A 22,648-nucleotide genomic window follows, 5' to 3' on the forward strand; every position below is an offset into this window, starting at 1 on the left:
AATCCAAATTCAAATTCTAATCCAAATCCAAATCCAAATCCAAATCCGAATTCAAATCCAAATCCTAATCCTAACCCTAAAAAAATCCAAATCCAAATCCAAATCCTAATCTAAATCCAAATCCAAATCCAAATGCAAATGTTAATGATCTAAGAAGTAGCTTTGCTGGTATTCCTAGAAATAACACAAATAAAACTTTAACAAGAAAATTTAATCGGTGTAATTCTTTAAAACCACTAACTGATTTTAATGAGAGTAACTGTAGATGTAGAAGCTGTACTTCAGCTGAAGTTAATTGTCAATATTGTGCTTTTTTTGTGAGATATGATGGGATTTGTATGAAAACAGATGGTGGTATTTGTATAACAGAAAGTGGTATTTGTATGAAAACAGATTGTTCACTTAATACGAGAAACGGTAACTCTGTTAATCCAAATCCTAATCCAAATTCAAATTCTAATCCAAATCCAAATCCAAATCCAAATCCGAATTCAAATCCAAATCCTAATCCTAACCCTAATAGAAATCCAAATCCAAATCCAAATCCCAATCCTAATCTAAATCCAAATCCAAATCTAAATCTAAATGTTAATGATCTAAGAAGTAGCTTTACTGGTAATCCTAGAGATAACACAAATAAAGCTTTAACTAGAAAATGTAATCGGTGTAATTCTTAAAACCACTAACTGATTTTGATGAGAGTAACTGTACATGTAGAAGTTGTGAGATATGATGGGATAAAGGGCCCATGTAACATGTAAAGAAACAACACCCAGATCTAGATTTACCTGCTGGAGGATTTAGTAGAAATTTAAATGAAGGATATGTTAATACCCAAACTGTGGAAAATTGTTCTTGAGAACATTATAATTTTGTATCTTTTCTTATTAATAGTAGTATAAATATAGAAAAAGTAGAAGATAATTTAAATTTATTGAAGAGTATAGATAATTTTAAATAAATAATGGTATAAATAAAGAAAATTAACGAAAACATAAGTTAAAAAAATAATTTTAAAACTTTAATAAAAGAGAGGGAAATTGCGCTTTAGGAGTGATTAAGAGTGACTTTGTACTAAAGCATCACTCCTATGGGGGCGATTTCGTTCTTGAAGAGTGATTTCACTATTAAAAAAGAGGTATTTCGGTCTTATTTTTCAATGAGTGAATTTTTATAATTTTTTATTTTGAAATAAATTAATTTTAAAAAGAAAAAAATATGTATTATTAGTTTTCTTTCATATTTAGCAACAACTAAAAGTAGAAGAAGCCATACAATAACTCAAATATGAATTACCATCATTATTAATGTATTAGTGGTAAGGATATCAATATTAATGTTAAACATATATCTCAATAACAAATCATTGTTTATCATTTATGAAATTGTAGTTCTGTCATATACCTATATTGTATCTGACTATCCTTCTGAACCTTTGCTAACAACATTTGTTTCCTCAGGTATACATTTGTTCATCAAATGATGAGAACTGTTTAATTTTTTTTGCTTGTTTTCGTAGTGAAGTGAGGTGAAACTCATGATGAATAGCCAGAAAGCTGTGGAGAAAAAGGTGAACTCATGAAGAATTGTTCTAGAACATTTTTTCTTCTAGAAATGTTTGATAAATTACAAATAGTTATCCTTTTCCAACTATCAATTATCTATTTTGAAGTAAAACAATAATAAAATCACACTATCAAATTGAATACTCTGTATATCTTATTTAAAATTAAATAAAAATTTATTAAATACTTAACTTTCAAGATAATATTTAAAGATGTCTTATTTTCGAAATTCTCACTCGTTTGATATCGTTCTACTAATGGTGATGGTCATTTCTGTTAATGGTGGCGGCCATTTTAGCGTGACATGCACTTTTCCTTTTCATCATTTAATGAATTGTTTATAGACTGTGCAAAGTGTGCATGTATTGTGCTCTTAGCAGCGGCTACCTTTGTTCAAAAATTTTTTAAAGAGTTCTGTGAGCTTAATAGTTAAACTTTAAAACTGTTCAAGCATTCTGTAGTTGCACCCTCCCCCACAGTTAGCCATTAAGACCGGTCAAGCAATACTGCCATAGCGTGGTAAAAGCGAGTCAAACATTTGAACAAGACCTCTCAAGACTCGGCTCAAAAAAGTACCCAGGTACATAGAATCACTCAGTTAAACAACATAGAACAATCGTCTCCATGGGTAAAATTAGAACTTTTAATGAAACTTGTTTCCTATTATCCAATTCTAAGCAGTTTTTAGTGATTTTCACTTCATCCGTTTCTACTGAAAAAACTTTGCGAGAAGGTTTGCCTGATTTGTTTCAGTATAGTTTGGTATATTAGATATGAAATTAAGCTTTAAATTAACCTTGAAATATTTCAAATATTTGCGTATGAAATTCATAAATTATACAACTCTATGCCTTTTTTGTACACAAAATTGTGCGCGTATTGTATATATATATATATATATATATATATATATATGTTGGTGGATATAGTTATGGATAAAACAGTGATTCCAATTTCCGGTACAATTTGGTCCATTTCGACATATGAGAATAGCGTATGAAGAAACGAACCAAGTTTGCTGATGGCTGGAATCCCTGTTTTATCCACTACTCACGTGCGTAACCGGGATGCAAATAATATGCACCCATTAAGATATGCACACTTATGCACCCTTATGCGCCCAGTAAGGGTAAGACCATACAACATTTTGTCTTTTGCCAATGCGCCCAAAAATTGAAAAAATAGACAAATGTCATAGTTGCCGACAAAAACTTTAAGGGAAAGTTCACCTTCTGTTGTACCTTTTGCAACAAAAGGCTGCACCTTACCAATGACTGCACAGGGTTCAGTGAAAAAACTGTGAAAGCCTTGATAGAATTGATTGAAGAAAATGTCACCGCAAACATACTGCATGTCCTCAATGAATGGGTCAATGACAACCAAGCTGACAAAATTGGAAAAAGTGACATGAAGGAAAAAGAAACCAGCAAGTAAAAACAAAACATTAGTGAAAAACTTGATAAGTTCACCTCACAGCTTTGAGGCAATTGAAGAAGTGCAACAAGAAGTCAGGAAGCTGAAAGAACCAAAGGTTTATGCAGCGGCCACCGGCCAGAACAATCCGGGAAAACGTATCGTTACCTCTGAACAAAAAAGTCTGGGTATACGTATCAAGGGTGACCCAGAACCTCAAGGCACAGCAGTGGACCAAATTTTGCAGCGTAGGCAAGCTGTTCAACCAATCCTTGATCATTTGCATGTTAAAGGAAGGATTATAAAGCTCCTGAGATTGAGACATAGAAAAGAAACAGCGGCAGGAAAGAGTGCCAACCCAAAAGAAAGCCAAGCAAATTCAACCCCGGAAATTACGCCTGCAAGAACCATCATAATTGACGTGGATAATGAGCTAGACAAATCTGAAAGCTTGAAATCAGCCTAAAAAATTCTCAACTACACGGAGCTAAAAAAAATCCGATTTACATCGACCCTGAATCGTCAAGATCTCATAAAAGAACGCAAAGTGCTCAAGCTCAGAAGAGAACCAATGGAGAAACATAAAGAAACTACGAGTGCGAAACCCCACTCTCCAGGAAAGGGTAGAAAACGAATGGCTTGTCTGTCAAACAGATGTTTGACAAGAGTCAGGTTCTGAGAACCCCGATAAAAGTTTAATTTCTCTGCTTTCGTTTGGTGTTCGAAGTGTTCTCGATATTGACAGACAAATGCCTCTCTCAAACGCTTTCATTTCTTCTAGTTATGATATTCTAGGACTTACAGAAACGTGGCTCACCTCAAATGTTCCTGATGAAGGTCTTTTGCTGAAAAATTTGAATTGCACAGGGCTGATTGCCACAGCGTGGTCAAAACAAAGCATAGGGTAGTTCTCATCGCTGTAAAGCATGAGCTCAACCACTCTCGTTGTAAAATAAAAGTCGCTCGCGATGACTTTATTTGCGTGTCCATTGACTTAGCGGGAATTGTTTTTCAATTCTGTTCTATATACAACCCTCAACCGGTAGTCCATACCACTGGGAAGTAGATGACCTCGTCGTTTTAATAAGTGAGTTAATGGTAAATGAAACAACAAGGTGCAATTGGCGCACAAGGAACAACCAAAACCGGTGATTTGAACTTTTCGGGTTGCGACTGGGCTAATCAAACTGGTACTAACACTTATGAAAAATCTTTGCTTGACAAACTATCGTAAAATTGTTTTGTTAACTTTCTCCACCCACTGGATAGTAAGTTAGACATGATCTGGACCAACTATCCGGAATTTTTTTTCAAGAGGTACGTTGACCTAAGGCTAACCAAGGCATATCAAATCAGTGATAGTAACTGCTCGGACCGTTCTGTATTTGGGGCAAATTCAGAGGCCCAAAAACAACCGCTAAAAGATCTTTCCGGAATGTTACTAGCTTTCAACAAAGTTGACTGGATTAATTTCAACGCCGATATTTTGTCTACGTTTTTATCGTCGTACTGTTACATCATTGTAAACTGTCTACTGTATCAGTGGTAAAACTGGATTAAAGAAAAAATTGAGAGACTGGCTCCACGTGTGACACCCTCAAAACTTAGATCTCAAGAAAGACATCTCACAAAATAAAGAAACTCAATTCATTGAAAAGAAAACTTGTAACTCCAAATCTGAGCCAACTTCTTAAAATCAAAATTTTGAAAAAGAAATTAAATTGTCAGCAGATAATGAGCTGAAAATCTTTGAAGCAAAGATTTTCCATTCCAGGTGCTTCAGTCACATACAAAAGAATTCGGCAAGTATCAGAGAAAATCCTTTTATCCCGACTCAAGTAGTAAGCGGAGACCAATCGGCTGAGACAGACTGGGGTAGGTCTGAGCTTTAAAATAATTAATTTGTGAATGTGTTTAATGAAGGCCCTTCCACGACCGAAACCTGCTTCCCGAAGAGCGAACTTAACACTCTAAAACTATCGAAGAACTCAATTGAAATTGTTTTGAGCAGCATAAAAAGAAACAAAGCCAGAGGCGATGACGCAATTGGGAACTTGATTCTGGAAAACTGCGCCAGTCCAGGTGCTTCAGTCACAGACAAAAGAATTCGGCAAGTATCAGAGAAAATCCTTTTATCCCGACTCAAGTAATAAGCGGAGACCAATCGGCTGAGAAAGACCAGGGTAGGTCTGAGCTTTACAATAATTACTTTGTTAGTGTGTTTAATTATGGCCATTCCACGACCGAAACCTGCTTCCCGAAGAGTGAACTAAACACTCTAAAACTATCGAAGACCTCAATTGAAATTGTTTTGAGCAGTCTAAAAGAAAACAAAGCCAGAGACAATGACGCAATTCGGAAGTTGATTCTGAAAAACTGCGCCAAATCTCTATCAGCTTGTCTTTCCAAACTGCGCCAAATCTCTCGCCAAAGCTTCCAAAGCTTGTCTTTCAGGCGTGATGCATCAAAGGCACCTATCCAGATGAATGGAAGATTAGCGAGGTGACCCCTGTCATCAAAGATGGTGATAAAACTGACGTCTCATGTTACCGTCCCATCAGCCTACTGTGTTCTATCTCAAAAGTCTTTGAAAAACTAATCCTTGATTCACTCTATCTCCTTGTAAAATTTAATCTCCACTCCAGTCAATTTGGGTTCAGAAAACAACGATCTACAGTACTTCAAGAGTTAATTTTCCTTGATAAAATTTACATAACGATGGAATCATAAATTGAAAAAGAACTGGCAGTCCTATATATATATATATATATATATATATTTATATATATATTGATTTCTCTAAGGCCTTCGATAAAGTCTGTCATGAAAGACTCCACAAAAGCCTGCTCGTCTTGGTGTTGGAGGAATTTTTGTTAAGCTAATTCACTCCTATCTCACAAACAGGCGACAATTCGTACAGATTAGCACAGCTAGGTAATCCCTAAAATCATTTTCTAGTGGTGTACTGCAAGATTTAGTGTTGGGACCACTTCTGTTTCTGATTTTTATCGACGACTTGCCGAATATTATCACACATCTGTGTTACAGCTTTGGAGATGACTTTAAGATGATAATTACAAACCAACACGACCTTGAGAAAGATCGAGACGGACTACATAACTGGTGCTTGCAAAACAGAATGATACTGAATGCAAAGAAGAGCTCATTGGTCTTGTTCAAAAGGGACCTGAAAACTGATATCTTCCGAGTTGAACTACCAATCGTAAAATAGCAGAAAAATTTTTGTATGTTAGTGAGCAGTGACTTAACATTGTCGAGCAATGTTGACTTAAGAACCAGCAAGACCCTGAGAGCATTGCATCAAATCAAACAAAACATGAGCAAGAATGTCACGCTGCAAGCTAATTTGAACTCTTACACCAGATACGTCCTCCCGATTCTAGTATATAGTTCTTAGGCGTCTCATTTGAACACTACGTGCCTCCGAAAAGTGGAAAAAAATTCAAAGACTAGTCACAAACTTGTTCGGAGTAAATGTTGACTATAAAACACGCGACTAATCAAATGTGGTCTACTACCCTTATCAATGTACATTGAACTTCATGATGTTTTGTTTATGCCTGATCTGTTAAGAAACAAGTATGACTACACTACCACTGACGAAATGAATCTCAAAGAGAGTAAAAAAACAAGACAAGATGCAAGAAATGAATTCGAAATCCCTAAGGTGAACAAAAACAATTGTAGTGACAATTTCTTCCATCGAACTGCCAAGTTAGTCAACATCTCGCAAAAATTGGGATCGTTGGAGGATCTAAACAAGCCAAAATTGAGTTATTTGTACCGAAACTTCTTCCTGGAACAGTACAACAAGTTGAGTACATGCAGCTGGAGGAATTTGTGCTGATGTGGTAGCTGCAACCCTCATTCAAAACTCTGAAACTGTTATATTTTTTTTTCAAGGCAACGAACTGATGAACTGTAGGGTGAAAACCCTTGGCTGTGCCCTAAAGTCTGTGTCACACATCCGTGTTACGGCTTTGCAGATGACTTTAAGGTGGTAATTACAAATCAACACGACCTTGAGAAATTTCGAGACGGACTACATAACTGGTGCTTGCAAAACAGAATGATACTGAATGCAAAGAAGAGCTCATTGGTCTTGTTCAAAAGGGACCTGAAAACTGATATCTTCCGAGTTGAACTACCAATCGTAAAATAGCAGAAAAATTTTTGTATGTTAGTGAGCAGTGACTTAACATTGTCGAGCAATGTTGACTTAAGAACCAGCAAGACCCTGAGAGCATTGTATCAAATCAAACAAAATGTGAGCAAGAAGTTCACGCTGCAAGCTAATTTGAACTCTTACACCAGATACGTCCTCCCGATTCTAGTATATAGTTATCAGGCGTCTCATTTGACCACTACGTGCCTCCGAAAAAGGGAAAAATTCAAAGACTAGCCACAAACCTGTTCGGAGTAATTGTTGACTATAAAACACACGACTAATCAAATGTGGTCTACTACCCTTATCAAGGTACATTGAACTTCATGATCAATGTTTATGCCTCATCTGTCAAGGAACAAGTATGATTACACTACCACTATCGAAATGATTCTCAAAGAGAGTAAAAGAACAAGACAAGATGCACGGAATGAACTCGAAATCCCTAAAGTGAACAGAAACAAGTGTAGTGAAAATTTCTACCATCGAACTGCGAAGTTAGTCAACATCTCGAGAAAATTGGGATCTTTGGAGGATCTAAACAAGCTAAAATTGAGTTGTCTGTACCGAAACTTCTTCCTGGAACAGTAACACGAGTTTGTTACACGCAGCTGGAAGATTCTGTGCTGCTGTGGTTGTTGTTGTAGCCGTCCGGGGTCGACTTTGGCGTCAGTAGGTATGCCTTTTGAGCCCGAGGAAGGACGCGGCCTCGACAGGCAGCAACCATAAGCTGTCGATCGTGAAGTGGTTGGGTTTCTTCTTGCACTCGAATGGATGTTTCGTGTCATGCGGTCTCTCTTGGCAATCTGGGCAGACGTCACGCACTTCGGGGTCGATTCTTGACATGTACGAATTCAGTAATTTGCTATAGCCACTTCGTAGTTGGGCGAGCTTGACTCTGGTACTACTGGGAAGCTTCTCCGACTTAGAAATGGGGGTGGCGGGGCATTCAGAACCTTGTTGTTGTGCATTTTTAAGATGGATTTCCTGACGAACTCGCAGTGAAGTATGATGTTGCCTCGCTTCAGCCATTTTGGGTGGCTTCTTTCCGTGGCACTTTCAACATCGCTACCGAGTTCTGTCAGGGTCTTCCGCATGTCTCTTTCGCTGACTGAGTCCTTGATTCCATGGTTTGGAATCACAACACGGATTTAGAAGGCATAGATCAGTAGTAACCCAGATGTTGCTTTTCCTAGACCTGTTGTATAATGGATTCGACGAAAAAGACAACGAAATTTTTGTACTTTACCTTGACTTCAATAAAACGTTCGATACAGTTCCTCACGATCTTCTGATTAACAAAGTGGAGAACCTGGGTGTAGGGGAAAATTTCTTAAAGATTGTAGCCAGTTACCTATCAAATAGAAAACAATACGTGAAAGTAAATGACTCGGAATCTGAAACTGTACCGGTAACCAGTGGTGTCCCCCAAGGATCTCTCCTAGGTCCCCGACTTTTCATAATATATATAAACGATCTTCCACAACAAACATCAAAATGCTCTGCGTTTGGATACGCAGATGATTTCAAGCTTGTATCAACAAATCCAGCAAATATACAAAGTGACCTGGAAAAAAATCGAAAAATGGTGTCATAACAACAAAATGCAACTCAATGAAAGCAAATGTCACATCCTGCCGATTAAAGTAAACTGGCACTCCTTTATACTTAACTCTAAAACTCTCTCAAATAAAAGCGAGCAGAAAGATCTAGGTATAATTATGGCTACCTAGCTATCATGGAAAGCGAATATAAAGAAACGTTGTAGCAAAGCCTGGAAAGCGTTTCATTTCCTAAAACGAAACATATCAAACCTTGCATCGCAAACAACAAAACTCAATGCATATGTCGGCTACGTTATACCAGTCATAAGTTATGCCTCACAAGCATGGTTCGCGAATAAGACCGAAAGCAAAGACATCGAGCGCATTCAAAGAAAAGCAACGTCGTGGATAATCAGTAACTGGGAAATTAGTTACAAGCAAAGACTGACCACACTGAAGTTGCTGCCTTTGTCATATTACTTTGAATTGCATGATCTATTAATGCTCATCTCACTGCTTAAAGGATCTTACAATATAAAAATAGCCATTTAAACAAACAATAATGAAGGGTTGTTAAGCACACGTCAAAACGAGCTAATAACAATTGATAAAACAAGAACAAGGAAGGCTGATGAAAACTTCTGGAAAAGAACCAGTTATTTACTAAATATAATACGAAAAGTAGGGAACGTCGATCTCGATCAAATTGATAAGAAATATTTAACAAAAATATACTGGAACTACTTCTTCAAAGTTATTCGGAAGTCAACTTATGTTTCTGGGCTTTCAACTGCAGCTCTGGACATTGTAACCCGGTGCAGAAGCTCAGCTCAGTCGTTATATGAAGGGTGCAAACCCATGTGGAAAGACCCACAGAAGCCTAAACTCTCTCTCTCTCTCTCTCTCTCTCTATCTCTTTGGATGGTGTGTCGACTGTGAAGGCAAGAGATGTTGTGCTGATAGAAGCTGGCAGTGGTCTCGAACGGGTAGAATCTTCGTCTCGTTGTGTAGATCGTCTTCCATTGTCATCCGCGTGCAGCCGGTGGCGCTTCTCAGGGCAGAGTTCTGGCATCTCTGGATGCTGTGGTAGCTGCAACCCTCATTCAAAACTCTGAAACTGTTATATTTTTATTTCAAGGCAACGAACTGATGAACTGAAGGGTGAAAACCCTTGGCTGTGCCCTAAAGTCTCGACTACACTACTTGGGCATAATCCAGAAGTCTCAACTACTACTACTCCTACTTGTTTCATATTGAATCCTAAAGCCGCACATTTGTCCCTTTCGCTTAATATTCCCACCCATACCTTTTGTATGAGATCTGTTTTTGTTCAATAATCTGGTGATCGCTTTCAGATCGGCTGGAGTAACCATGTCAGCAAAACCTTTGTCCGATGAGGACAAGAAAAAGCAAATCAGCGTACGGGGAATCGCCCAGGTTAAATATTTCACACAGTTATTTCGGAGAAACTGATTGTAAAAGTTTTAACAACGCCTAATTTTCTGAGAATTTGTAGGTGGAGGATATAAGCGGAATCAAAGAGGCCTTCAACAGACATCTGCATTATACACAAGCGAAAGACAGAAAAGTTGCCACCGACCGCGACTATTTCTTTTCGCTGTGCTATACTGTTCGTGAGAAACTTGTGAGCAGATGGATCCGAACTCAGCAGCATTATTACGAGAAGGACCCAAAGGTTCGTTCGGTCCAATTACTAAAGAAATTCCCACATCACACCGCATGCTAGGAATTAGTTGCTAGGAACTTTTACTTCGAACGACTCGTGGTCCCTCATTGATTATCGTAGTCATTCTTTTTTGAAAAGCTCTTGTCATTAATCTATGCAAATTATTACTTGTCAGAAATTGATTGGCACGCCTGTATTTCAGCGTGTGTACTATCTCTCGTTAGAATTTTACATGGGACGTACCCTGACCAACACTATGGCCAATCTTGGTATGCAGTCACAAGTTGATGAAGCACTCTATCAAATGGGACTGGAATTGGAAACTCTGGAGGAAAAGGAAGAAGATGCGGGACTAGGAAATGGTGGTCTTGGGCGCTTGGCAGGTTGGTTGCTGTTTTATTAGATCATTTGTGTTATTTTTGTTGCGTGTAGTTGCTCTGATAACTAATAAGAAATAAGCTAACAGTCTGAAAAACTTACGGCCTATTATTAACAGCTGTATTTGTTAGTTATGTCTGTGACGCTTTAGTGGATCTGATCAGATAGTAACAGACAGGGGTTTGATATCTAAGCTCTTAAAGTTTTCATATCAAGTTTAGAAAATGAACTGATACTTGTCCTCGCATACTTACACTCCATTAACGAGGCAAATTAAGACTTGGTTTGATGTGATTGTTGGGGCTTATAACGACTGGGGCATGTAATGCCTGTTGATGATCACAGCGAAGCCTCAACAAAAAGAAACACGTGATCTAAATATTCATTAAGGTGGTTTAGTTATAATTTTTGTTAACAGCCTGTTTCTTGGACTCGATGGCTACTCTGGGTCTGGCTGCATACGGTTACGGAATTAGATACGATTACGGTATCTTTACTCAGAAAATTTTCAACGATGAGCAACACGAGGAAACAGATGACTGGCTGAAATTTGGAAACCCGTGGGAGATCGCCAGGCCAGAGTACCAAATACCAGTCCATTTCTATGGGAAACTAAACTACCCTGAAGGGGGAGGGGCACCGCAGTGGGTGGACACCGAGGTAAGTTTTTAATGCTTCATTTTCTATCAAAAGCTGACCAGTTAGTTTTGCGGTTCAAATTAGCTTAATTCTGTTCGTTATTCAGCTATAAGTGAAGAGAAGGGAGTCCTCGTCATTAGTTTTTTAACTTTTTGGTTTTGATTGCCTTTATTGGCATAGGACATCTAAATCCATCGGGGTAATTTTTCGGCTTCATCTTTAAAGTGAGATAAATATTTGTCAATCTCAATGGAGCGACCGATCGATAATTAAAAATTTCTCGAGAAAGCGGAACAACTTACCAATAGAAATCCGGAAAGAAAAAATCAAAAAACAAATTTAAGAAATTAATTAGAGAAGTGATCAAGTTAAATGGACGTGATCCAATAGATAGACAAGTTCAACTAATTTAAGGATCAAACTGTCATATATAAATAATGCGATTCTTAAAATGTAAATGTTTAACCAAACTTTTTATGGTTATAAAAATTTGAATTTACATTTCATAGATTTAAAAAATATATTTACTTCTGATGTTCTTAGAAAAAAATTAGAATATGTTTAGGTTGTCATGGCAATGCCGTACGATACCCCTATTCCTGGATTCCGCAACAACTATGTCAACACACTCCGCTTGTGGTCGGCTAAGGCCCCTACTGCTTTCCATCTCAGCTCATGTGAGTATAGAACTGAAATGGAGTAAATAAATTATAAATTATGTTATATCACTCACTCATCTTGTATGTTTTTGCGACTGGAACTGTTTAATTGCTCTGAAACGCAGTTTGAAACAATTAAATTAGTACTGCGGTCTTTTTTATGCGATCTTTTGCTTGACCCTTTTTTCGTCTGACACGTTTAACTTTTCGTGGCTGAGCAGCTCTGTTGGAGCCTTACGCCTTGCTAGTCTCTAATTTTGCAGTTCACTGCGAAGTTGTTTTGAGAAGACATAAATTCATGTTCTGAAGGGCGGCTATTAATCGTAAGATTCCGACACCCTCCCTCAGTCGCAGTCACCCCCCACCCACTCCCCTTCACATGGAGATCTGGACTCGTCCAGCCTTCCCGCCCCCAGCCCTCGTCAATCGTTTGAGAAGAATTCACCCAACGTTAGTCGGTTATATTTCCTCCTTTCCCCACGTGAACAAAGGTTCTGTTGCTATTACTACATGTGTACAAATTGTACTGATCATGGTTTTTAAAGCTGAATGAAAAATAAGACCATCTATCGAAATTTATCGATACCATTATACAGATGTAAAAATATAATGAAATCTCAGAAGTGTTCCAACCCTCGAAATTTATTTGGTGGTTTGGAACTTTTATTTCGTGCTAAGAAAGTATAAACCAGCCCGCCCTATTTTTTGTTCAGCCAATTTCGGCCGATCAACTAATGATCGATTTCGGCCTAATGCCCATATTAGTGTAACATAATGAATTAAATGGAGGGATTTTCACCGAAAAAGCAGTTGATTTTCCAAAAAAATATGACTGGAAATAGAGAAATTTGGCTACAATTTTTGAAAATTTCTTTTAGTTTTTCTCCTGTTTTTAGAAATTTATGGTTTTTTTTAGTTTATTATAGCTGAACTATTATTATATGGCTAAAGTAGTTTTGATTGCATGAAGCAAGTTTTTGGTATGTACAGTTGATTGGACTAAAGAAATTAGTTAAATTTTCCTATATCTTCGGTTAATTTACTTTTTGACCTTAAGGTTATCTATTTGATTTTAAGGTCGTTGTTTTCTCTGCTTGATGCTACTAGATGCAAATATGTAAAAAGCTAGTATCTGAATTGAAAAAGACTCCGGGTTGTATCCGGAATTCTTCTGGCTGTGTTTTGTAGATCTGTTCACAATTGATACGAATGAGAAGTCAAATTGTAGTCTTGGCTTTCTCAGGGACTGAAATGATAGTTTTGATTGGTTTTTGTTGGTTGCTATTGTTTTTTTACGACTTTAATACTACTTGTATTCAAAATGTCAGTGAATTTTTTCAGTTTTAGCGTTATTTAATGTTCTTTTGTTGCCCTGTCACTTATTGTCATTATTGACAAATCTTTTTGGCATCGCATTGAGAAAAATGAAATTAGTTGAGTAATTGCCTCAAACGAAGTTTGTAGCAGTTCTATTAGTCCTGTTGGTTTTTGGTCTTTTTTATGCGATTTTTTGCTTCGTCTGACCCATTGGACTTTGTCCTCAAAAACAGGATCAACAAGTAGCGCCTAGCAGGCATTAAGTTCTCTGAAGATCCTTTGTTTAAAACTCAGTAGTCTCAAAGTGCGATTCACAGAAACTGTTTTGGAGACTTATACTTATGATGTGAAGGGCGGTTTTCAGAGATTGACCCCCCCCCCCCCGCGCTGCGCTCACGTCACACCCCTTCAATTAAGCTAAAGCTAGCCTCACTAAACCGTAGCTATCTGCTGACGGAGCCAAATGCTCGCCGGTCGTTCGAGAGCAATTCGCTCCGACGTTAGTCGGTTATATTGGTTTCCGTTAATTCTGTTGGTTTTTTAACGCTTTATTAATGCTTGCTGTCAAAAACAATTGTAATTTTTTGTTTTTGCCAATATTTGTTCTTTATTTTCCTGTCACTTAATGTCAATAATTACAAGACCTACAGGCTTTCACACAACTGTAACACTTCTGCTGCTTAGGTTCAATCATACAGGTCTTATCGGCTTTCTATTGACGCACATGTGATTCCTTTTAGATGTTTCAGTTAATAGCTAAATTTTTCTAATTGATTTTTTTAAGTTTCAATAAAATTTGCCTCACTCAATGTATCAACTGAATAGAATTTATAATTTAGTCAGAAAGTTTAAGGTCGATTACGTTTAAGATCAAATATCGAAGTAAAAAGAAATGTGATGACACAATTAACTCCGGCTACTAAGGCTTCATTTTTGAAGACTTAGTGTACGATATCGGACTTTTTCGCTAGTGCGCCCAGTACGTTATGCACTGCCCAGTTACAGAGCACGTAACATTACATAGTAATTCATTATGTAATTTTTTGCACGTGCCGCTGGGGTTGCAAATATTATGCACCCACTAAAATATGCATAAAATGTGCTATAAAATAAGCTATGTTTTGAAAACTTTTGCTGCAGCAAATCCTACCTGAGATTTTTTTTACCGTATCTTCGTTTTATCCATTTTTAGAAGTTTTTAAAAATGATTTCATGTCCTTTCTTTTTGAGTTGGCATGCACTTAGCAGGTTTACTAAAAGTACTTTTTAGGAAACTTACATATTTAAGCAGAGTTTGAAAATAAATCAAAATTTGAATTTCTTTCTTGTGATTAAAAAAACTTGGCAATTATTTGGGCGACAAAACAACGTTAATTCGTTTTTTGGTGCCTACATTTTTCATGCTTTCTGGCGAGGTAACAATGTCCAACATTGAAGGCCAGCAAACAATCATAGAATGAAATTACAAAATGTTCAGATTTTATCCTCTGATGTTCAGATTTACAACTCCAGTTTCTACTGTTTGAAAAATACGACAACGATTATTGCTATGCTTGTAAGGCTTTTCTTTCACTCAGGCACGTAACTGTTCAATGCACATATAAAGATGCGTCTCGTTGGCAAAATTTTACAATTTAAATTTTTTTGATCAGTTGGAGCATTGTGCACATTACCCTCCTCCTTGTCTGTAGGTGAAGGAATTCGTGCAATTTTCAGTTTTGTGCACTTTTCAAATAGATTTTTTAAGGGCCTGTTACGTTAATCTCTGTGTTCTTAAAGCTTCACTATTTTCATTTCACCTTAGTATACGGCTTAGTATCTGAAATGGAAACGGGATAAACTCATAAGGATAAGTTTAATATGTCCAGTGTTTGAACTTCATTCTAATTAGGCTTAATTACCATGGGTAATGGTCATTGATATTGATACTAATATCATGTATCCGCTCTTTAAGAAACAGCTATGCGGCTAGCTACGAAATCCAATAGAAGTAGCGAGATTTTATGTCATTTTTTTGTAAAGTGATCAATTTTTTATCTGTTCTTGCTTCAATCTCAATCGTGGTTATGAGAATAAATGGCGGGTATTTTCCGGCAATATGCCGACTATAGTAATTTGTTTTAAACACAGGAGCAGTTTTAGCATGTTTATTTTTTGCTGGTTGTTTTTTGCTTGTACTGGCTCTGTTTTGATAACCAATTTTTGTAATTTGTTATTGTCAAGTTTTTGCATACAGATGGCGTTAGTTTTATAATTTGGGCTTTCGTTTGCTTTTTAATAGGTTTGGTTTGTAATGTTATATGCAAAAACTGGCTGATTCAAAATTAAGCTTCAATTTTATAAGCTCTGTCAGATAACCAGATAACGAGGTACCACTTTATAAAAGGGTCTCTTTAAGGCTCAAAGTTGATTAATTAAATTAGTTACGGACAAGTTTTGTTCAGTTAGTTTTCAGAGCTGCTTCAAAGTTAATAACATTCTATAATAAAGTTAATATTTTCTATATACAATGCTGGTTAACCTGCATGTGACTGCTTCTGAATTCAACTTTTAGAAGAGGTTATGCAACTAGTCAGCTGGTTTCGATCACTGCCATTCAATTTAATGTTGAGGAAATGGATTGCTAGGGGTTCCAGACTTATAGGTTTAAGTCTAATTCATAACAGTTTAATGTATGAGTTTTGGTTCATGTAGAGAATTCGCTATGCATTATATTCCCTGATTTGCCCTGATGCAAGAAGAGATAATACAGGGAAAAGTAACGAATTCAGTTCAAGAAGTCGAAACATTGCTCAACGAAACGTTAATTTTATACAAACCATCTCGGTCAATTCTTTTCAGATTTCCAAAATGCTCAGTCAAGGCTCAAAACGAGTAGGTTTCACTTTTAAGGGGCCAAAAGTTGAATCAATTGACAGTTGAATCAAAGTTGAATCAGAATCAATTGAGAACCGCAAAAAGTTTCAATATTTGAGGAAACTACGACAGACTTAGTTATTATAAGTTTTTTTTTGAATTTTGACTTCCATTCTGGGTACTACCAAGAGTAAAGCCATTATCATGATATAAAATGTAGAGTTTAGCGACTGTGCTTGTTTCAGTTAACGTGGGTGACTATCTGAATGCGGTGTGTGATAGGAACTTGGCTGAGAACATCTCAAGGGTGCTATATCCCAATGACAATGTAAGTTGTATGTCTGTTGTCAACGTCATTTGACGCGTAGGAGCTTTACCGTCACACCTCGCCCCAGCTTGGTTGTCATATGACGTCATCTATCATATAACGTATCAATGTCCGTTACGTCATATAACGTATCAATGGCCGTTACGTAATAAAACGTAACGGTCATATACGCCGTATGAATCACTGTATATGTACCATAATGGGGGTAGATTATGATGGAAAGACGCAAAGATTATGTACTAACCAAAGACTGGTTAGACCAACAATGCTACATATCGTTGATGTAGTGATAAGTCACTCCATTTTTTGATAAGTAATTTAGAGGACGTAACCCTATTATTCCAAAAACCCGGCCAGGTGTGCTACCTTTGCACCAAAACTTTGCTAAAGTTGCAATTTATCTGCTTTATAAACACCTTGAAATGAATGAATTCTGACAATTAGACATCACAGTATTCCTGTCTATTGTTGGCAATGAAATTAGAACTGTTTCTGGTCAGTGAAATGTGTCTTTACCTGGAAAATCAACCAGTTATATATGGCAAAAAAGAGCAGTCGAGACCATGACGCGATTAATGGTGAAAAAATATGGCGCAATTCCTAGATAACCGACAAAATGCCGGCTTTTTAAACTCTCTAATCAAAGCCCAATCGGAAAAAATGTTCTTAACTAATGTATGATTAATAGCCGCCCTCATCTTCTCAGCCGGCTATTATAGCGCTCCTATTTTTTTTTACTTCGTCGAACTTTTTTTCGCTTTACCATTTTGCCGCTTTTTAATAGCCGCCCTCATCTTCTCAGCCGGCTATTATAGCGCTCCTATTTTTTTACAATTCAAAGAATTTGAATTGTATTGGGGCGCTGTCTTTTTTTTACAATTCAAAGAATTTTTACAATTCAAAGAATTTGAATTGTATTGGGGCGCTGTCTGTTGGACAGTAGTGGAGTCTGTAAATTGGAGTAGTGATTTTGGTCACGACGAAACAAGAAATGGAGCAAAAAAGCGAGTGGTTTTGCGGCGTGAATTTTTTTCACTCTTATTTTAAAGTAGAGTGAGAAAACGGTGTTTGAACAAAAATTCGGTTTCTCAGTAGCGGTTTTTTGTTCACATGCGGCAATTTCACTCTGATTTTTCCTGCTTTTTCAATTTTTTGGATAGGATTTTTTGTAAATGGTTTTCGCAATCCATTCACAGCTCATTCTAGGCCTAGTTTTTTATTTGAATTAAATTTTCATTTCTCGCCAGTGGTTTTTTTGTTCACATGCGGCATTTTGACATTGATTTTCTGTTTTTTCTTTCTTATTTTTTATCTGATTTTTTTAAAAATGGTTTTCTCAATTCACTTATAGTCCATTCTAGGTCTAGTTTTTCTGTTTAGTCAATGAAAATTCTTTGAATTGTACGTCAGGACATGTCCTGCTATGTTTTTTTTTAAGATCTGTTCACAAATTTTCATGAATTTGATGTCAAATTGGAGTAGTGATTTTGGTCACGCCGAAACAAGAAATGGAGCGAAAAATCGAGTGGTTTTGCGGCGTGAATTTTTTTTCGCTCTAATTTTAATGTAGAGTGCGAAAATGGTGTTTGAACAAAAATTCGGTTTCTCGGTAGTGGTTTTTTGTTCACATGCGGTAATTTCACTTTGATTTTTACTGTTTTTTCGATTTTTTTGGATCGGATTTTTTTCTAAATGGTTTTCTAAATGGTTTTCTAGACCATTTGTAAATGGTTTTCGCAATCCATTCACAGCTCATTCTAGGCCTAGTTTTTTATTTGAATTAAATTTTCATTTCTCGCTAGTGGTTTTTTTGTTCACATGCGGCATTTTGACATTGATTTTCTGTTTTTTCTTTCTTATTTTTTATCTGATTTTTTTAAAAATGGTTTTCTCAATTCACTTATAGTCCATTCTAGGTCTAGTTTTTCTGTTTAGTCAATGAAAATTCTTTGAATTGTACGTCAGGACATGTCCTGCTATGTTTTTTTTTAAGATCTGTTCACAAATTTTCATGATTTTTGAAGTCAAATTGGAGTAGTGATTTTGGTCACGCCGAAACAAGAAATGGAGCGAAAAATCGAGTGGTTTTGCGGCGTGAATTTTTTTTTCGCTCTAATTTTAATGTAGAGTGCGAAAATGGTGTTTGAACAAAAATTCGGTTTCTCGGTAGTGGTTTTTTGTTCACATGCGGTAATTTCACTTTGATTTTTACTGTTTTTTCGATTTTTTTGGATCGGATTTTTTTCTAAATGGTTTTCCCAATCCAGTCAATGCTCATTCTATGCCTAGTTTTTTGTTTGAATTAAATTTTCATTTCTTGCTAGTGGTTTTTTTGTTCACATGCGGCATTTTTAAAATAGTTTTCTCAATTCACTCATAGTCCATTCTCGGTCTAGTTTTTCTGTTTAGTCAGTGAAAATTCTTTGAATTACGTCAGGAATTGTCCTGCGATGTTTTTTACTTCGTCGAATAAAAAATTGTTTCGCTTTACCTCATTTTGCCGCTTTTTCAACATTTTGCGTGAAATCTTTTTGACTTCTCTGGGCTAGTTTCTCTTCTCTCATTCTGCTAAAAGTGATTTTGAACATCAGTTGCTCAGCAAGGCAATTCAAAATGAACAGAGTCAGTATAAAAAATTGAAGTCAGAAGTAGAAACGGGATAAACCCATAAAGCCCAATTTTAGATGCCCGCTATTTGAACATCGTTCCTATTAGTCTTAGTTAACATCTCTAATGCTTATTGGTATTGATGGTAACCCTGTAGCCTCTCTCTAAGAAACAGAAGTATGTTCAACTACGAAGTGCCATCAAAATAAATCGGACTTAATAAATGTTTTTGTACAAAAAATCTTTTTTTTTCAATATCTTCTATTCTTTCAATCCTAATCATTCTTATTGGAATCAACGGCGGCTATTTTCCGGCAATCTGCCGTGTATGTTTTTTCAGCATTTTGCGTGAAATCTTTTTGACTTCTCTGGGCTAGTTTCTCTTCTCTCATTCTGCTAAAAGTGATTTTGAACATCAGTTGCTCAGCAAGGCAATTCAAAATGAACAGAGTCAGAATAAAAAATTGAAGTCAGAAATAGAAACGGGATAAACCCATAAAGCCCAATTTTAGATGCCCGCTATTTGAACGTCGTTCCTATAAGTGTTAGTTACCTCTCTCTAATGCCTATTTGTATTGATAGTAGCCCCTGTAGCCTCTCTCTAAGAAACAGAAGTATGTTCAACTACGAAATGCCATCAAAATAAATCGGACTTAAAAAATGTTGTTGTACAAAAATTTTTTTTTTCAATGTCTTCTGTTCTTTCAATCCCAATCATGCTTATTGGAATCAACGGCGGCTATTTTTCGGCACTGTGTCGGGTATGTTTTCAAGTGCGAAGCAGCAAACTCGAGCGGAAGCTTCGGTTTTTTTTCAAATTTTCATGCAGGAAATCCTAATTGCATGAACCGTTGTCGAATGTGCGCTCTAGTTGAGGATTTACTATTTTATTACCCGTGCCTGTCAAAACGTAGAGTGAGAAGGTTGAACTTTGGGAATGGCTAGGATTAATACCTGAGCTTATTCCATTGCTGGAACAGGTAGCAAGTGACGTAGAAATTCATGCACAGTTAACGGACAGTTTAGTTTCTTATAAGGTACTAAGTTTGTACATGGAGTTCCTAAACGCGTTGGGTCTGACCAAACCGCTGTTTAACAATTAGACTAGAAATGTTTGATGAATGAGAGTTGCTCGATAAACTAGACTTTCGATTACTTTTATTTAAACAAAAGAGTTAATTAGATATCTAGATAAATGGTCAAATAGATGTTCCACTTTTCATTCGTTGACCTGTAATTGGAAACGTGAAAAGAGAGCTTGAATTACATGAGAGGAGTGTTTTGAAGCTCAGTATTTTGTAGTATTTTTTTACTGGTTGGTGTGTAAGAAGTAGAAATACATTTATTTGATACGCTTTTGAATTGAACGTCATTGTTCAACAAAGCATGATTGTTTGCGTTTTTGCAAAGCGCTGTCGTTCAGTGAACTTGTAAAACAGAATGCTGATGCACACACTGATTTTTGATAATACATCCATCGTTTAAGAGGTTGAAAACTAGCATTTAGGGGGTAAAAGCACTTAAGTGAATCTAATTTGCATGCACTTAAGCTCTGAATTTAGTCATGGTTTCTATTTTCTGTCTCCCATATACCCCCCTCCCAGCTTAGTGGACATAAAAATTTTTACCCCCCCCCCCCCCCCCCCCCCCCAGGAGAAACGTGGTAATTTTTGAGTACCATGCTATATAGGAACAGATTAATTGTAATTGGGGGACATAAAAAAACTCGCGCGCGCGGGGGGGGGGGGGGGGGGGGGGTGGGGGGGTGGGGGGTGGGGGGGTGGGGGGTGGGTTGGTTGGCAGAAATTGATCCATAATCATTGTCTATAAATACCAAAGAAGGTCAATTGTTTGGTCTCTGAAATTGAGTTTTTGCTAGTATTGTTAAGAGCCGAGCAATGACGTGTATAGCAAAGTCCCTTATTGATAACTTTGTGGATTTATTCCCTCATCAAAAGTCTTTCGGGCTCATTTTGAAAGCTAGGCAGACTGATTTTTCCAAAGACATGCCGTAGGGTTGAGGAATGGAAAAAAAATGACCATGGTTTTTTGAGTGGAAGATGCATACTTGTTCGAAACAAATCCTATTTCTCAAATTTACTCGTCCTTCATACTAGCTTCCTAACTTTCATATACTCGTCCTTCTGTTCACACATTTTCATGATTTTTGAAGTAAAATTGGAGTAGTGATTTTGGACCACGCCGAAAACAGGAAGTGGAGCGAAAAAATTGAGTGGTTTTGCGGGGTGAAATTTCTTCACTCTTGTACATAAGTCCACGATTTTTCACGTTTGGATTCTGACTTACTTCACTGTTTTCAATTGGATGGATTTAAAATTCTTTCAATGAATTACACAATGTGGCGAATACGGTCCAAAATCAAAAGAGCATAATCAAAAGCGACGGGATAAACCAATAAACCCCGGTCATTAAGTCATAGTGCATTAGGTTGTCAAAGTTCATTAGAGTTTTTGCTAGCTGACATTGGTATTATGCTTATTAGCTTTTATTTTAGAAGCTGCATTAGGTATTGTTTTAGAATCTAACTGAAACTGCACGCCAAAGTAGAACAGTTTTCGACAGTGAAGAAAACAGAAAAAATTCGGTCAATTTGTCTTTTTAATAGTCGCCCTCGTCTTCTCAGCCGGCTATTATAGCGCTCCTATTTTTTTTTACGTCGTCGAACTTTTTTTCGCTTTACCCATTTTTGCCGCTTTTTCGTATTTTGCGTGAAATCTTTTTGACTTCTCTAGGCTAGTTTTCACTTCTGTCATTCTGCTAAAAGTCCTTTTAAACAGCAGCTGCTCAGCAAAACAATTCTAAATGAAGAGAGTCAGTATAAAAAATCAAAGTCAGAAATAAAAACGGGATAAACCCATAAAGCCCATTTTTAGATGCCCGCTATTTGAAACATCGTTTCCTATTAGTCTTAGTTTAACATCTCTAATGCTTATTGGTATTGATAGTAACCCTGTAGCCTCTCTCTAAGAAACAGAAGTATGTTCAACTACGAAATGCCATCAAAATAAATCGGACTTAATAAATGTTTTTGTACAAAAAATCTTTTTTTTCAATATCTATTCTTTCAATCCTAATCATTCTTATTGGAATCAACGGCGGCTATTTTCCGGCAATCTGCCGTGTATGTTTTTTTCAGCATTTTGCGTGAAATCTTTTTGACTTCTCTAGGCTAGTTTCACTTCTGTCATTCTGCTAAAAGTGATTTTAAACAGCAGCTGCTCAGCAAAACAATTCTAAATGAAGAGAGTCAGTATAAAAAATCAAAGTCAAAAATAAAAACGGGATAAACCCATAAAGCCCATTTTTAGATGCCCCGGTACTTGAAACTTAGTTTCTCATAAGTTTTAGTTACTGTCTATAATGCTTATTGGTATTGATACTAGACCCTGTAGCCTCTCACTGAGAGACAGGAGTATGTTTCAATTACGAAATGACATCAAAAATATAT

The 22,648-nt window shown here is 36.7% G+C and overlaps 1 protein-coding gene across 1 annotated transcript in view; it reads left to right on the forward strand.

Moving 5' to 3' along the window:
* LOC142342575 (glycogen phosphorylase, muscle form-like) overlaps positions 1-22,648 on the forward strand; it is a 246,640-nt gene that overhangs the window by 166,367 nt on the left and 57,625 nt on the right. Inside the window, exons 2-7 of the mRNA XM_075393949.1 lie at positions 10,062-10,145; positions 10,225-10,404; positions 10,598-10,778; positions 11,192-11,433; positions 11,978-12,089; positions 16,490-16,572. Of these exons, the coding sequence (XP_075250064.1) occupies positions 10,080-10,145; positions 10,225-10,404; positions 10,598-10,778; positions 11,192-11,433; positions 11,978-12,089; positions 16,490-16,572 (864 nt within the window). The 5' untranslated portion in view covers positions 10,062-10,079. The remainder of the gene's footprint in view (positions 1-10,061; positions 10,146-10,224; positions 10,405-10,597; positions 10,779-11,191; positions 11,434-11,977; positions 12,090-16,489; positions 16,573-22,648) is intronic.

Source organism: Convolutriloba macropyga, chromosome 7 (assembly GCF_964194025.1).
Source record: "Convolutriloba macropyga chromosome 7, txConMacr16.3, whole genome shotgun sequence".
In the NCBI taxonomy this organism is placed as follows: Eukaryota; Metazoa; Xenacoelomorpha; order Acoela; family Convolutidae; genus Convolutriloba; species Convolutriloba macropyga.